The following is a 15,726-nucleotide window of genomic DNA, read 5'->3' on the forward strand; positions in this document are numbered from 1 at the left end:
ATACAAAGAATTATAAGTTTATTAGGGGATTGAAACGATTGTTTTTGTTGTACATGCATGTCGATGACCCAAGTTCTCATTCTTTGGAATAGTAACCATGACTAAACCATTAGAAGTCAAATTAGAAAATAGGTTACATATTTTGAATTATAAACGAAAACTTACAACTCATTTTTATGTTTAAGTAGTGAAAATATTTAGTGCGACAGTTTGAACAGTCAATTACAATATTGAAAGATGTATTTGTATGGTGTCTATTATTACATGAATACAGCCGAATTTATTTCTTTGTGAAAATGTCTGATCATTCGACTAATGAGGCTACTTTACCCAAATTTTTATTTTTAGGTATCATCATCATGCAACGTGATATGAAAATAATCATCTAGATTTTCGTAATTCTAATTGTGAGAATATAATTTTTGAGATAGAACAAAAATTAAAGATGAACAGGTAGATAATTTGATAAATAAAATAAAATGTGCAAGTATGAACGCTCAAATTTCTCGTTAAGTATTTTTAGATGTCACTTTGGTCCAATCCTACTCAAAATTGCGTTGGACACTGAAGCTTGTACGAAAAGTTGTGCATAGTGCTTAATAATATTTCCCGCACTAAACACACATTAGTGGGTTGCTTTATGCGTAGAACAGCCCCCATGTTGAATGAGTACTACTCTCCTCATACAGAATTTCAAAAATTAATTACACAAAATAAATCATGCATGATTGGCAGTGGACGCAACGTGTATAAAGAGCTCCGATCGCTCTGAATTTTTCACATTCCGGAATCCATCTTTCCTCCCATTTTCTTGGCAACCAAACACAAAGTTAGAACCTCACCAAGATATTGTGTGATGGGATGTCGTAGTCGACTGTCCATACTCAAAGCAAAAGAATCTTAGCACACGCACGCACTGCCCCATCTGCCGCCTTGGTCACATAATATTTTTCTTACATTAATCTGTAGCTTCGGTTTTTCCTAAGTCCCTAAACCTTGACCCCGTCGATACCGCGGAGCGTGTCCTTCCAAACCACTACCATCTAACATCTCTCCACGTGGCAATAAACTCGCTTCGTAATCACCAAGCCGGTGCCCCCTTACTCGTTGCTTAACTGAGCTCATAATCACTATTAGTACTAATTAAAATAATCCGCATTGTTGCTTGGGAGATGAAAAATACGAGTGGTACACCATTTTTATGTAAGTGATGAAAAATTTTATATTTTAAGTTATTAACTTTTTAACACACATATCTTATTATTTATATAATAAAGTGTACCATCTTATGTGCCGATTACACTAAAAAAATCTCTCGTTGCGTAGACATGTTTCAGTGTTAATTAGGTTTTAAACTAAAGCACGCAGCATGAATTCGTTGGGGAAGAGAGAGGGAGAGGGAGAGGGAGAGTGAGGGAAACATGGTAAACCTTCGCTTATATCTTTGGGTTTGCGGGTTGTGAACTTATGGGAGGAGAGCTGTACAGAAAGTGACTTCTTTCTTCTTCCTCTTCTATTTCTTCTCTTCCTCTTCTATTTCTTCTTCTTCCTCCTTATCTCTCTATCTTCGTCGTCGTCGTCTTCTTTCGTAAGTTTCTAGAGAGAGAGAGATGGGGAACTGTCAAGCCATTGATGCAGCAGCTCTGGTGATACAGCATCCGAGTGGGAAGCTAGAGAGGATGTATTGGCCTATAAGTGCGAGTGAGGTGATGAGGTTGAACCCCGGTCACTACGTTTCCCTTATCATTCCGTTGCCGGTTTCCGAACAAGATCACGAACAAGTAGCAGAAAATAACGAGGAGGAGCACGGCAAAGCGGTGCGCTTCACTCGCGTCAAGCTTCTTCGGCCAAACGAAACTCTCGCTCTCGGCCATGCCTACCGGCTGGTCACCACTCAAGGTTGGTCTTTGTGTTCATGTTTTTTGAGGTTGTTGTCGGGTTATGAAAGTTTCCGTGTGCTGATGTTTGTGTTTTTTTGGGATGGTATTTGTAGAGGTTAAGAAGGTTTTGAAGGCGAAAAAGAAGAAACAGCAGCTCGAATTGCTCGAGAAGTTGCGAACGGGGCAAGGGAAGGAGAATTCGGGTTGCGAAGAGGCAGCAGAAGAAGTGAAATCTGATGACAAGGAGAATATCAAGCATGTATGTAGAATTTGAACAACCCTTCTAATCTTTTTGTATCGACAAACTTGTGTCATCGGTAGGTAATACTAATGCTTTAGCTGTGTCGTAATTCAGGCTTCAAAACGCGAAAGGCACCGATCAAGGACATCATCAGCGAATGCTGCTGCTGCTGCTGCAGCCGCACTGAGGTCCAAGTCTTGGCGCCCCTCGTTGCAGAGCATCTCCGAGGGCGTAAACTGATCAGCGGTTTCCAAACTTCGATAGCGAACAAATTGCAAAGTAGACAATAGAGTGCAAAAATGCATCGAAACCCCGAAATTCATGGAGTCGGGAAGGAGTTTTCTAATCCAATGTCAATCACATCCCCCCCAAAATTCATCCCATGTTGAAAGCAATAATCCATCTGTATAGCAACACACAGAAAAAAAGCACTGAATCTGACATTGTATTAGAAGTGTGAGTTTCCTGGTAGCCAATGGGTCTCTTCCCCATTTTTTTGTGTTTGAAATATAAATGATCTGGAGAAATACAAAACCAAAATATAAATTTGTGTGGATTACAAAAATAATACATCATTTCGGTGTTTTCGAGTTCCAAATTTCCCAGTCTCGATCGAGGTAGCTTTGAGCCCATAACAGAGATGTTCTTGCAGCCAAAGGTGCTCCAGGTAATTCCTTTTCTTTCAGAGCAACCAACATATCAGTGAAAGGCTCTACCAACAATGTCCCGGGTCCTCCATACCCCCTGTGCAAGAATTCACTGAATATCTGGTTTGAAACAATAGGTTAAATTAGTTAATTGAATTCTGAGTGATTCAAATAGTATGCAACTCCAACTTTTCAGACGTGAGCGTAGCCAAATTGACTACAACGAATGTGTTCTACCCTATGCACCCGGGTTTTAATGCACCACGTATTGATATTGTGGGTAGGAATAAGACAACATTCGCCAGAAGGTAAACGTGCATAGATGGTATGAACTATTTGATGGAAGCTGTCTGGAAAATAGTACAGGGGAGTGAGGTCAGATTTTTGTCCAAAAGGCTCAATTATTGTACTGTTTTACAGGTCAGGCAAAACTCATAGCCTCACAGGCTCACTCACGCACCATAGAAATTAGAAAAGAAAGGAAACATCTGATTCACATAAAGGGTTGGCTTGCACCAAAAAAGTTACAACCCCACCATCTCTAATGGTTGGGCTAAAAGTTAAATTTTTTTAACCCGAAAAATTTAGTTTTTAGCCCAAAAACATTTTTTTTACTCTAACCATTCTACCTTAAAATTTTAGCCCGGAATTATTAAAGAATGAATTTAAGGTTTTTTTTTTTGTTAAATTAATTAAAAAAAAAATGTAGACTATCGTAAATTAATTTTATGAACATTTTAATCTAAAAAATTTAAATTTCGATAAATATTGGGTAGAGTCCACCCCTATTTCTCGGCTAAATGTCGGGGGGAATTTGGCATTGGTTTAGTATTTAGCATTTAGCTCAAAATTTCCCCTTGGGTTGAAGTGCGTTTGGGAGGAAATTTTGGGGGGTAATTTGGCTTTTAACCCACCATTGGAGTTGGTCTTAGGCCCCCAGTATTAATCTTTATCATACAATTGGGTAAAAGAAATTAAAATTTGAAAAGGAATCCCTCAATCCTTTCCCCCTCCAGCCGGCCATGGCTTGAATTTGAAATTAAAATGGGGAGAGGGATTCCAGATCAACATTTTCTATGCCAATAGATCCATCATTCCCAAAGACATCACAGCTTCAAAACTAGGGCTCGTCTGATAACCATCTCATACTTTGTCCATTACATTGTTGCCATACCTCTTCGAGGGAAACATTTTCCCCCACCACATTGATTGCCGTTAAATCACACTAACGACAATCAATACGCTGGTTATGTGGTGACCGAAAAAATGCACTCCTCTTAGAATGAAGGGTCAGTTTCAGATTACAGGTCCTTGTACTTAGTTGTATATAATTATACACATTACTTGTGTAATCAAAGTAGACAGTTCTTCCAATCTTCACAAATCACATTGTCCCAGGGTTGGAAAAATTAGGTGACTAGACCTAGCCATAAGTGAGTCAGAAATCAAATCCAACACGCATATCACAGACCACAGATGCAATGAATGCTAGGACCACATGTCAAATAGGTAATCAAAATCTATGTCTCCACCGGCCACCAGGAAGTCCAGAATAATAAATGTAAACCAAACATGAAGAAAAGAACCCACTTGCAATCGATCAGGTCTCTATGATGCAGAATCCGAATGTTCTCATTACCATATCATAATTATATTCTCTCATTAACTTCTCACTGGAATAGGCCGGAATCTGAAGTCCAAGCCCAGTAATTTTGCCCTAGAGAGTTTTGAATGCACCAGAAGTTCACAACCAAGGCCTATTTCTAGCACGAGATGGGCCAGCTACTGCTCATAGACTCATGTACATATTCAGTGTTCATCAACCTTTTTATTATACAAGCAAAATTGGGTAAGGGATCCAAAATTTCGAACTCAGGTCTTTAGTTGCGGGTTGAATACTTTTATCCACTTGAACTACGAGAGAGCGGGTGCATCAATCATTTGCAACTCCAAATTGGTGAAACAATGGCATTCTATTAGCTACCCTCAAATTCATAAATACGAGCTAAATCATATTCTTCCTAGAAGCTAACGTGGCGGCATATGGTTTTGTTACGTTAGGACACAACTCCCTCAAATTACACAACTAAAGTTATCATTTTTATCAATCAACTGTTCAACACAGAAAACGGGAAAAGAAAACCCATTAGAGATATGAGTAACATACCTCTGCACAGACGTCTACCACACTATGGAGGTCATGCCCAAAAGCCTCCTTCTCCTTAAGTAACCTCCTGGAAAGCTCTGCCCTGAACTTCTGAGTCTCCTGCAACAAACAAGTCGAGCTAATAACACAGCATAAACATGCATTCAGATCAACTCCACAAAAAAGGCATAAATTCTCAAGCATACTTACAGATTCTGCGAACTGGGGAATTGGGTCAGGATAAACATACTTGTGGGGCGTCGCCGCAGTGGCTCTCGGCGGCTTTACGGCGGAGTTTCTGAATATGGGTTTTAGTGGCGGACGAAGAATATGAATAACGGTGGACATTGGGGTTTTGGAGGGAGGAGTGAGTGCTGGGCTCGAAACGAGAGGGCCACAGCCACAGGGTTTGTGGAGCGCCATTGTTAAGGAGTACGCAACGACATTCAGATTGGCGGATATGATTCCAACGAAATCAAAACCACAGCAACATTATTTGAATTGGGCCGGTTGGCTTTTTCGTAGAATTGTAATGGGCCAGCATTTTAAGATCGCTGGCTTACGCTTGGGTTTCAGATCTTATGGGCCTCTATGTAAGTTGAGTTCTTCCCCATGTTGATAATTCGTTTTATAGTAGAATCTCTCTATTAGAACTGGTTGTCTCACGTATGAAGCTCAATGATCTCACGCACTCCATGCCATCTCATTTGTGTTGCTCAAGTGTTTGAGTTGAAAATTTGCCACACGTGAGGGGCGTGTTGAGAATAAATCTTAAATTGATGGGAGGATGGACCTTGCAAGAATTTATAAGTAAGTTAGACTACTCCCTACATTACCAATTCATTTTATAGTAAACCTCAACTTTCTTCGTATTAAGAATAAGCCGCACTTTAATATTCCGTTCTTTTTTTTAGAATTACTCTATCAATGACGTAGCCGGGGCCAACTACACAGGTTTTTCTACATGACAAGCATAGAAGAAAATTTTTTAGGGAAATAAAACCAAAGAAAGGTTGTGTTATTGTGCGTGCAAAATAAGTGGTAGAGTGAGTTTCCCAACAAAAAAAGAAAAGAAAAGTGGTAAAGTGAGAGAAGTTTTGGATACAAATGGAAACTCAAAAAACTTAAAATAAAATGAAAATAACAAAGTTTTTTACCTTTAAAATAATAAAGTTTTGGATCCTACACGTTATTGTACTTTGCTTAAACCACAAAAGTTCTAAATTACTAGTTTACTACCACGTTGGGAGGAGACAGTCAAATGGGAAAAGGCAATTAACATAGAGAGAAGTGCTTCGTATTAATCCCTAATGCTAATTAAAAAGTGTGTCTACAAATTAAACATGTTCATCCTCAAACAATGTGAACTTTCTTTTCAACTTAATTGCATTAATAAATCAAACATTATGGAGGAAGTTTTCTGCTAAACAAAAGCATCCACCCCAATTAGCGATTGTTGGCCTATGGATAAGTTTACATCCAATTCCAAACCCTACATTATGTTTTCTTTTTCCCTCATTTTTTTTATGATTCTTTTCGAAAATCAATATTTTGATACGGAAGAGTTGAATACAAAATTTCAAGCGAATTCTTAAATTGGTTGAGATACAAATATTCTGTCATACTCTTGACGTTTCGCCTTAAAGATTTTTTTGTTTCTTCTTTCCGTATGGGTTAATGAAGTGGAATGCACTAGAATCAATTGTTTATATGCATTCGCCCTTTATCTTTTTCTTTCTGTAACATATTCCCACATGCAAAGACAGAGAGGAGAACTGATATGGCACTTAAGAAGTAGCTAGAATATGTTCATGAGGATAAAGAAACTAATACGAAATTAAAACAGGAAATATTTGAATTATCATTTGAATTGTCATTAACCAACAGGAGCATATATTTCAATTTGTACCCAAGATAAAAGGGATCTATGCCTTTACCCCTAAAAAATTTCAACGACCACAACCTTTCACAGTTGGTGTTCTACACCTAAACATAATTAGGCAATTTTCTAATCTTGTCTTTGTCCTGGTTATTCTTTTAATGCAGTCTGAGTAGAAGCTTTCGGCTAACGTCCTTTTCGGCTAAGGCACACGACTTACTAAACTCAAGTCACATTTTCCATTCGTACTTGGTTATGTATTCTTTATGCAATTTATTTGTCTAGTGATTTATTAATTAGTCTCATATGTATGACAAGTTTCTTTTGTCACATTATATATGACAAGTGAAATTGTAGATTGTTTACATGCATTTGTTGATTAGGGTTTTGAGATGATCATGGCTCAATGTATTTTTATGCAATCTACTTTGTTTAGTGATTTGTTAATTAGCCTCACATGTATGATAAGTTCATTTTGACACACAATATATATGACACGTTAGAATGTTAACATGCATCGTTGATTAGGGTTTTGAGACGACCATGGCTCAACAAATTTTTTGTGCAAAATCTACTTGTCTAGTGAGTTGTTTAGCCTCATATGTGCGATAACTTTATTTTATCACTTAGTACGACACATTAAATTGTCATATTGTTAACATGCATTGTTGATAAGGTTTTGAGACAATCATGCCTCAGTACATGCTCCTTAATTTCAACTATAGCAAAAGACATTTTGTTTGCTTTTGATCAAATTATGACAAGAAAACAAAAATGTGTTGTGTTATGTGTACATATATAATTAATAAGATGCATATGCATGATATGATCTAAACGAAGAGATGGTAGCTGTTTAATGTATATTGATGATTAAACGGACGACCCTTTTGTCTCCACTCTTGAAAATGGAGGTCCAGCTTCAGGCACTATCAAAAAAGCAAAAGAAAGAAGAAAAAAAATATCAGACATACACGCTCCCTCGATAATAGCCAACCGGCCTTCGTACATCGGCTCCTACCCCCTTTCAACTTCTTTTCGTGGCATCCAAAGAGTCCTCTCCAATTTTGATTTGATCAAGTTGTAAAAATAAAGCCAAACACATGCACTAGGCCTCCCCATACAGATACCACGTTTACACATATCTGCATGTCGTCATCTGTTCGATTGAGCTGGAAGATCATTTTGAAGAGACAACATGAATTTTACAGGCGTTGGAGGGGTATTCGATCAAATTTTGTGGAAAATTAGCTTAAATGACCAAAATCAAATTTCACCATTAACTTATTGATGACTTATCAATTAAATATCGATAACATACTGATATACTGAAAAACTGATCATTTCAGTAATTTTGTCCGATTTCCCAATTTTCTGTTTTAATTTGAACATCTTTTCTTTTAATTGATTTAATTCTTTTACACGGGGGATGGTGACAATGAGTATTTCAAGGACTTGAGAATGGTGGTGTCTTGCATTCAGCATAAAATCAAAACCCATATCTGATATCCGAAATATTCAGCATCATTCTAGCTTTTGAACCCTTTAGTCTAAGGGGCCTATGGACTTTTGCAGAAACCCCACGAGCATATGGTTTTTACAACGAAAGATGACCTTTAAAGGATGAATATTTAGGGTCCTCTATCTTTGTCATTGGCCTCAAAAAGTTCAAAATTCCGCAAGAAAAAGAGTAGGTAAAGAGCTAGATTCTGCTCCCTACACCTCCAAACCTCTTACTTTTGAGCACTAAGAGAGAAAAAGAAATTTTGGCTTTAGGGTTTATACTTAGGATTCCTCACTTTAGAACCCCATTTTGTTTAGAGAAAAAGAAGCATGCGGACAAGTTTTCACCACTGAAAAATAAGAGGGTTGGGCCCTTGCAATTCCATTCCCTCGTATACAGTTCAAGAGAAACAAATTACATGGCTATATTGATATAATCGCTTACAATTTAAGTGACAGATCATGTATTTTCATTCTTAAAATAAGTGATCGATCGAGTTTAATAGCATGAATCTTAAACTTGATTTGTACTTGGGAAAAAGTAATAATCATTTGCCACTAGTTACTCTAATTATTTGAGTTATACCCATGTGATCTCTACCTCATTGATCTATGATCTACAGTAATCTCAAGTTTCTCAAAAATTCAACAGTTGATGCATGATTGTCAATTACCACATCTAATATTTCAACATATGCTCGGTATATAATAGGTGAATGATAGCAACATGTTAATCATCCCCACACTTTACTGCTTGGTCTTGATCATGATGGGAGGGATAAATAATGTTGGAAAGAAATTGCCTACAAAATCCAAATTCACAGATGCACCACACCACCACCTTCCTATTTCTATTAGAAAAAACAAAGTGTATACAGAAAAAAAAAAACAAAACAAAACGTTTTCACCTTTTTATATCCAATGAGAAGGCGTCGCGTCACCATCATGTGTTCGATATAGTGCCATCGAATTATACTCAAGGGACCCTGAAAAACCCTACTGCTCAATGCTCATGTGAGTTAGGGCACTATAAAAAGAATATAATATCAGCACTGCATTTGTATCTACTGTTGTAAACAGCACCATCTATGGCTGCGGCTGTGGAAAAATAAAAGTATATGATCTTGGATAAAGATGAATCATCTGTATCTATTTTGTGTGATTAAAATTGTTTGATGGCAATGTCATTGCGCTCCTCGGTTTGTCCTATTTCCCGTCAGATTTATGTTTTAATTAAAGTTAAGCTTTTTTGTCACATATCATCCATAGGGCTAGGAGGTGGGCTAATTGTGATTAAATTACACCAAACCTGCGGACCTGCATTTTGTCTAATGGGTGACCTTTTTAGTGGGGGAAGAAGAAGAATATGGTGGATCCGAATTGGCATTTGGTAACGGATCCGTGTGGTCCAAATTAATCTTCATGGCTCCCACCAAAAAAAAAAAAACCCTAGCTAGCTGGCCCTAATGAGGCAATTCCATGTTCCATGAATTGATTAATTAGCAAGTTCCATTCATAATTAACTAAATTACTAAGTGGATTCCGACAGCTTGGATCGATCAAGGGATCCACATTGTCGAAACAAACTTAATTAAATCCTTTTGTAAAGCAGCAAGGAATTACCTAGCTAAGCTTCATCAATGTGAATAAATTATCTAAACCTATGTTTTTCTCAACTCAGAATTTACTTAATTTATTTGTTCAACACTTGTTCATCAAATTTAAACATTCAACTTTCTAAAACATAGTAAAACCTAAATACACTGTAGAAACCCTAAAATTTAATAATTAATATGGTAGCATGGATGCTTTTTCGCAATGTCCTCGATGGATGATGGCATTATTATACCCTAAAAGGGCAACCATCCAAGAGGAATTGGAGAAAGTGTACTTTCTTTCCAATAATTATCACTACGTTGGTTGTTTTATTTCATGGTGGTCCATTTAAACAGCCATATTGACATAATTTAGATGTGTGTGTGCAAGGGCGAAGCTAGAAATAATGTTTATGTGAGCACAACTAAGCAATGACAGATACAAGTCTTCATGGAATTTCAAAAATAGTGCAGTGGCAATTTTTTCAAATTTTAAGTGAGGCATTTTGCCGAGCACTTGTCCAATTCATACCCATTGTGTGCTTAGCCATTTTAAGTGTATTTTAGGGTCAATATTGTTAGAGTGAACAAATAGATAAGTTATATACGTATAGGGCTAGGAGGTCAAATTTATTAGACGTATGGGAGATAATTCTTCTTCTTTAGCTACTAGAATCAACTATACAACTAACAATATATGTGTTGGAAAGGGATCCTCTTCAGATCCCTTCCTTCTAATCCACCAAGTCTGGAGATCCAGACCATTAAAATTTGATTCAACGGCTAAAGTTATTATAACTTTTAAAGTGGATCTCTATTTGTAGTCATTTGATCAAATTTCAATAGTCTGAATCCTCGAACTTGGTGGATTAGGAAGAATGGATCTGGAAATGATCCCTTTTCATATGTGTTAAACCCGCCTCTTTGTAATTCAGCATGAGGAGCGAGAGATAAAGTTAGTAATGGTGGTGAGTTAATTATTATTCGTTATAATTTGATCCAATGTCGCATTGACGGAAAATGATTGCGATTTAAACGGAGCCTTCGTACTTGCTCAGACCACTTTTTTAACTGGCCAAAAACTGGGGGGCCTTAGTAAGTTTTGGCTCTTGTGTGTGTGAGTAAAACTAAGAAAAATAAAAGTGACGTAGGAAGATTTGAGAGATGATGGATACTCGATCGGTTTGCATATTGCCACCTGGAAAATTAATCGAGAAGATGATGATAAGATTGCATGACTATGCATGCAGTTGCTTTAAATGCATGGTCACCTTTTGAAAGCCATATGTACATAAGGGGCCATAATGTATGATGCTACTACATGCAAAAATAATATACCCCATGTCGGGGATCTGTGACTAAATGACATGCTCGTTGGCCTTTTTCTATTTGTAGTGAGAAGCTGTAAGGGCTTAATTAAAAGCACCTTTTCAAGGCCTTGGCTTTTTCCCACCATATCATCTCATCTCAGCCTAGCGCCCACCACAGCATACACCCCCACCTTGTTAACTTTCATATTAACGAACTGAAACCCTACTCGTTTAGCTGATCATCAATAAAATACAATTGTGAAGGTGAAATATCACTGCATATCAGGCAGGGTTGTCTGATATCTGGTAGAGATATTAGAACAGCCACGGGCCGATCATGAAATAACTTGCCTTGATACCAGAGATATACATATGTCTGTGTGTATAATTATATATATGCTTGTGTGTACAACTAGAGATATCTCCACTAAACATCTATCACATGACTTACTCAAAGTGACGCAACAAATTTTTTTCATCCATTTAAGTGAACAACATCTATCACGTGACTTGCTCACAATAACTCATTAGATTTTCTAATCGTTGGTCACGAGAGGCGTTCATATGTGTGAGGATGTGAAATCAAATTGTCTATTAATATGAAGAGTCACGCTCAATGAATGAACGGTCTTTATTGATCGCGGGACCAAATGTGGTCTTCACTTTGCAGGAGCTACAATCACTCACAAACTTCCACACAGTAAATAAACATAAAGCACCAAGCTACAAATTATGTATTGTCAATGATGTGCCAGAGAGATGAAAGAAATCTTGATGATATTTTATTGATGATGAATCAAATACAACACACATGAAAAGGCCCCAAAGACCTTTGTATTTTTTTAGGACAATATTAAGGAGGTTTCTTCTCCTCGTGACTTTTTTTTTCTTCAAATAAAAAAAATCAAATCAATGAAGAGAAATAAAAACGGTGTAGACACGAGTGACCATGCACCACCCGTGTGAACACCAGAGTTCATCAGTATGGTTATAGGCCCACCTCAAGGCTAATAAAAGAGGCAATTTCCCGCCAAAAATGCACACATACAAAGGTGTGCAACACTCACTCTGCCACCAAAGCAGTGTGAGAGAGCACACACACCACTCAAAAGTCTAAAATGGGTGAAGCCACCGATCGTATTCAGTCTTCACCTCCACCCGTTCATTTGGTCTTCCCGTCAAAAAACGCACGCGGTTGAGGAGTCAGAAGCAATAATCAGCCTAGATGAGGAGAAAAATTTGGGCAACGGTACACGAATCATATTATCTTTGTTCCCAAACTGCATCGTAGCGCTTACAAAAGCATAAAATTCTTGTATTTCAATTTCATTTGACTCCATATTGGTCTCATTCAGCAAAAACTGCTCAAACTTCAAAGCTCGATCCCTAATTTTGCCAACCCTTTCTTTTCTTTCCTTGTTTTCATGTCCCACAACTTCAATGAGGCCTTTGAATTCAATCCCACTTCATTCACGCTTCCATGACTCCACTATTTTTATATATCATATCTCTTTACTAAAACAAATCCCCCTCCCTTGGGAATCGGCAAAGCCATTATATAATGAATAATGGCAATGCCCACCAACAAAAACAACAAATAAAATAATAAAAGATCTCCAAAACTCACCAAACTCTCATACATACAGACATTATATATACTATAATCTACACAAAACCCCACGACCAGGTCAATTTTTAATCCCAAAACCCCGCCTAAAAATATGAGGTTTCTAGACAACTTTTGGACCACCATTTTCATTTCCCTTTTATTTATAATTCCCATATCCCCTTACTCGGAGTTTCCTTTGTCATCATCTACCCACAAGCAGTTATTTAGTTTCCTCCTTTTATATGATATTGGTGACGATGACGATGGCGAAGATAATGAGATCGATGACGAGGACGATGAGTCCGAACTCGACCTCATTCTACCCCGAACCGTAACTCGGAGTTGGAGTGGTAGCACATTGGGTGATGACTTTTTATTCCGACTATTTCCAACCACTAGATCTTGCATTAATCGATAGCATCGGATTATTTTCTCCTGCAAATTAATTAGAAAAATGGATATATTTCGGAATTTGCAAATTAAAGTAAACATGTAGATTAGAATAATTTAAAATATAATGTTGCAAAGCAATCATAATCTGTGCTTACTTTGCTTAGTCCATCACACCATGATTCGGCATGTTCAGGGTTTTCAAGTGACAGATTCGGGATTTCATCGGCTGCAGAGAGTATTGCTGCCGCAGCAATGCATGATGGCCAATATTCAAGAAAGCTAGATTCTGCGGATCGACATAATTATGAATTAAGTAACAACAAAAGTCAAGAATAACAGCTAATTAATTACAAGATCACAATGCATATACGTACGTACACCTACACAACTGTATTACGTATATATATACAAATCTGCATGTAAATATTACGTACAGTACGTACCCTGGATATTGGATAAGATGATATCCGTGGCGCGTGAAATGAGAAAGCCAATGAAAGTTGCCGTTGGATCGAGCTTGCATGCAAAGAAAGCGATGAAGCTGAAGGGTGTTATGGATCGTAGCCTCCAATCCAAAACGCTCAGCACCAGAAGCTCCATCCTGCGGACTGTTCTGGGTTCGAATATAAACTTGGCACCTTCCACCTATGACACGTGTACATCTTACATTATAGTGACATGCTAGCTGTTTTATAATATTATTGCCATAACTAAACATTAAAATCAATATTCCAACCAAAAAAACACATTAAAATCAATAAGTCTAGATTAAGAAAAAATTAGGATTGATTACGTATAATAATTAATACCTGAAGATCCAACAGCGAAGGAACCAGAGGTTCCTCCATCTTAGCAGCTAAGGACAAGCAAGCAACGCTTAAAAGTTGCATCGGCCACCCATTTGCTTGCTGATCAAACAATAAACATACAAAACGCGTATTATTACAAAAAGTATTATCGTCATCATATGGACTTAATTAATTAAGATTCCTGTGCAATTTGTTGGTTTGCACTCGATACACAATGCTAGAAGTATTAGCACGTGTCAGAGACAAAATAACAAAGTTAATATTAAAAAGACATGTAATAATTAGTATCATTGTACTTTAATACTGTAGTAATTATACACTATAAAGTCAGATTAACCTAATAAAAAATTTGGAGTTTAGTTTAGAGGATCGTAATCGTAATTGTAATGGAACAGTACGTACAACGAATCACCTACTGTCCAGATTGTACAGTGGACTTTTTGTTCTGTTCGATTAATTTCACGTACGTTTGAAAAGTCTATACGTACTTCGAATAGTCAATAAAGTAACTACGTCTTTCACCAATAATTAAGATATAATCTTAAATATTATTCAGCTTAATCGCTAAAGAAGATTAAATTTACCGGCAGGCGGCGGGAGTATAAGAACCGATCCAAGTAGTTAACGGAGAGATACGCCGTCAGTGGTTGAAACCCATAGTAACTTTGGACCTACATACAGAACGTAATATTGATTAACTGATATTACAAGGGAAGTAATCCAATTGAGCCGCCAGTATTCGTCCGAAACTGAAAAGCAATTTACAGATAGATCCGGCGGCTGATAAACAGCGTCTTCGCCTGACGCTAGCAATGCAAGAGACACTAAAGATAATAGATCTAAAGCTCTCACGCGCATGCGTTTCAAGAGAACTGATTTTTTACACTATTCATTTGACCTGAATCGAATTTGATTAATTTAATTCCATGTAAACGGAGGAGAAAAGGACGTAGAACGATCAGTTCGTTCACAATGGTCTACATTAATTATATATTAAAGTTAGCCGCCGATTTACCTTGAGAATCCATGCAACGGAGTCGGCTCTGGCGGTGACGTCGAGCGACTGAGAGTGGAAGCGAGACAAGTAATCGAAACCGGGGACGAAGTGGCGCTCCCCTTCGATGAATCCGGCGATGCATTCTTCGCTACACGCCGGAGATTCCACGTCCGACGAGCATTCCGGCGACTCTCCGGACAGTATTCCGGAGTCTTCCGCGCACAATAGGTCCGAAAAACAGTCCGAGCTCCATACAGTCGACATGATGATGATGATCGCCGTCGTCTCTGATCGCTTGAGTCATTGGTTACCCATCGCTTATCGTCGTCGGAGATTGATCCGAGAAATCGCCGGAATGCTTGTCTCTCTGTGGAGAGATTATGTGTGTGTGTGTGTGTGTGAGAGAGAGAGAGAGAGAGAGTGAGTGAGAGAGTGTGGGAGCGAGGAAGATGAGTAAACTTGAGATTTTGATTTGGAGACTATCAGTTTCGTTGGATATAAATATGAAGTTTTTGTATTTATTTTTTTTCTTTATTTTTCGTTTTCGTTGGAGGTGAAATTTCGAGAGTAGGAAAAAGGAAAAAGAAATAGTGATGTGATTTTCCCGGGAAATATATGTAGTTCTGTTTATGGAGGAAAATATTATAATTACGTAAAGAGTGCGTGACGGCAACTGGAGTTTCATCACGTCATCCATGGGAAATCCTAGTTATAATTCAC

At 37.7% G+C, this 15,726-nt stretch overlaps 3 protein-coding genes across 3 annotated transcripts; 1 reads left to right on the forward strand and 2 right to left on the reverse strand.

Moving 5' to 3' along the window:
- The first annotated feature begins 1,379 nt into the window (after positions 1–1,379).
- On the forward strand, positions 1,380–2,691 carry LOC137738174 (uncharacterized). The gene is made up of 3 exons (XM_068477799.2): positions 1,380–1,899; positions 1,994–2,139; positions 2,236–2,691. The coding sequence occupies exons 1-3, from the start codon at positions 1,611–1,613 to the stop codon at positions 2,359–2,361; spliced, it is 561 nt and encodes a 186-aa protein (XP_068333900.2). The 5' UTR covers positions 1,380–1,610; the 3' UTR covers positions 2,362–2,691.
- Positions 2,547–5,380, reverse strand: LOC137738175 (protein PLASTID REDOX INSENSITIVE 2, chloroplastic). Its single transcript, XM_068477800.2, has 3 exons — positions 5,125–5,380; positions 4,936–5,034; positions 2,547–2,888 (listed from the first exon to the last, which is right to left on the reverse strand). The coding sequence occupies exons 1-3, from the start codon at positions 5,335–5,337 to the stop codon at positions 2,694–2,696; spliced, it is 507 nt and encodes a 168-aa protein (XP_068333901.2). The 5' UTR covers positions 5,338–5,380; the 3' UTR covers positions 2,547–2,693.
- Positions 5,381–11,958: 6,578 nt separating this feature from the next.
- Positions 11,959–15,615, reverse strand: LOC137737818 (cyclin-D1-1). The gene is made up of 6 exons (XM_068477385.2): positions 15,025–15,615; positions 14,594–14,680; positions 14,010–14,108; positions 13,644–13,845; positions 13,356–13,486; positions 11,959–13,242 (listed from the first exon to the last, which is right to left on the reverse strand). Exons 1-6 carry the CDS (start codon positions 15,268–15,270, stop codon positions 12,988–12,990), a joined length of 1,020 nt encoding a protein of 339 aa, XP_068333486.2. The 5' UTR covers positions 15,271–15,615; the 3' UTR covers positions 11,959–12,987.
- Positions 15,616–15,726: the final 111 nt, after the last annotated feature.

The sequence above is a fragment of the Pyrus communis genome, chromosome 13, assembly GCF_041283825.1.
Source record: "Pyrus communis isolate YQ-2024b chromosome 13, ASM4128382v1, whole genome shotgun sequence".
NCBI classification, from domain to species: domain Eukaryota; kingdom Viridiplantae; phylum Streptophyta; class Magnoliopsida; order Rosales; family Rosaceae; genus Pyrus; species Pyrus communis.

Excerpts from the sequence above, each read along its gene's own strand:
- LOC137738174 (XM_068477799.2), top strand. The coding sequence starts at position 1,611 with ATGGGGAACTGTCAAGCCATTGATGCAGCAGCTCTGGTGATACAGCAT. Across the intron at positions 1,900-1,993 it reads CCGGCTGGTCACCACTCAAG|AGGTTAAGAAGGTTTTGAAG; the intron begins GTTGGTCTTTGT and ends TGGTATTTGTAG. Across the intron at positions 2,140-2,235 it reads ACAAGGAGAATATCAAGCAT|GCTTCAAAACGCGAAAGGCA; the intron begins GTATGTAGAATT and ends GTCGTAATTCAG.
- LOC137737818 (XM_068477385.2), bottom strand. The coding sequence starts at position 15,270 with ATGTCGACTGTATGGAGCTCGGACTGTTTTTCGGACCTATTGTGCGCG. Across the intron at positions 13,846-14,009 it reads CTTCGCTGTTGGATCTTCAG|GTGGAAGGTGCCAAGTTTAT; the intron begins GTATTAATTATT and ends CACGTGTCATAG. Across the intron at positions 13,487-13,643 it reads CATCTTATCCAATATCCAGG|AATCTAGCTTTCTTGAATAT; the intron begins GTACGTACTGTA and ends GTCGATCCGCAG.
- LOC137738175 (XM_068477800.2), bottom strand. The coding sequence starts at position 5,337 with ATGGCGCTCCACAAACCCTGTGGCTGTGGCCCTCTCGTTTCGAGCCCA. Across the intron at positions 5,035-5,124 it reads TTCCCCAGTTCGCAGAATCT|GAGACTCAGAAGTTCAGGGC; the intron begins GTAAGTATGCTT and ends TGTTTGTTGCAG. Across the intron at positions 2,889-4,935 it reads TGGTAGACGTCTGTGCAGAG|ATATTCAGTGAATTCTTGCA; the intron begins GTATGTTACTCA and ends GTTTCAAACCAG.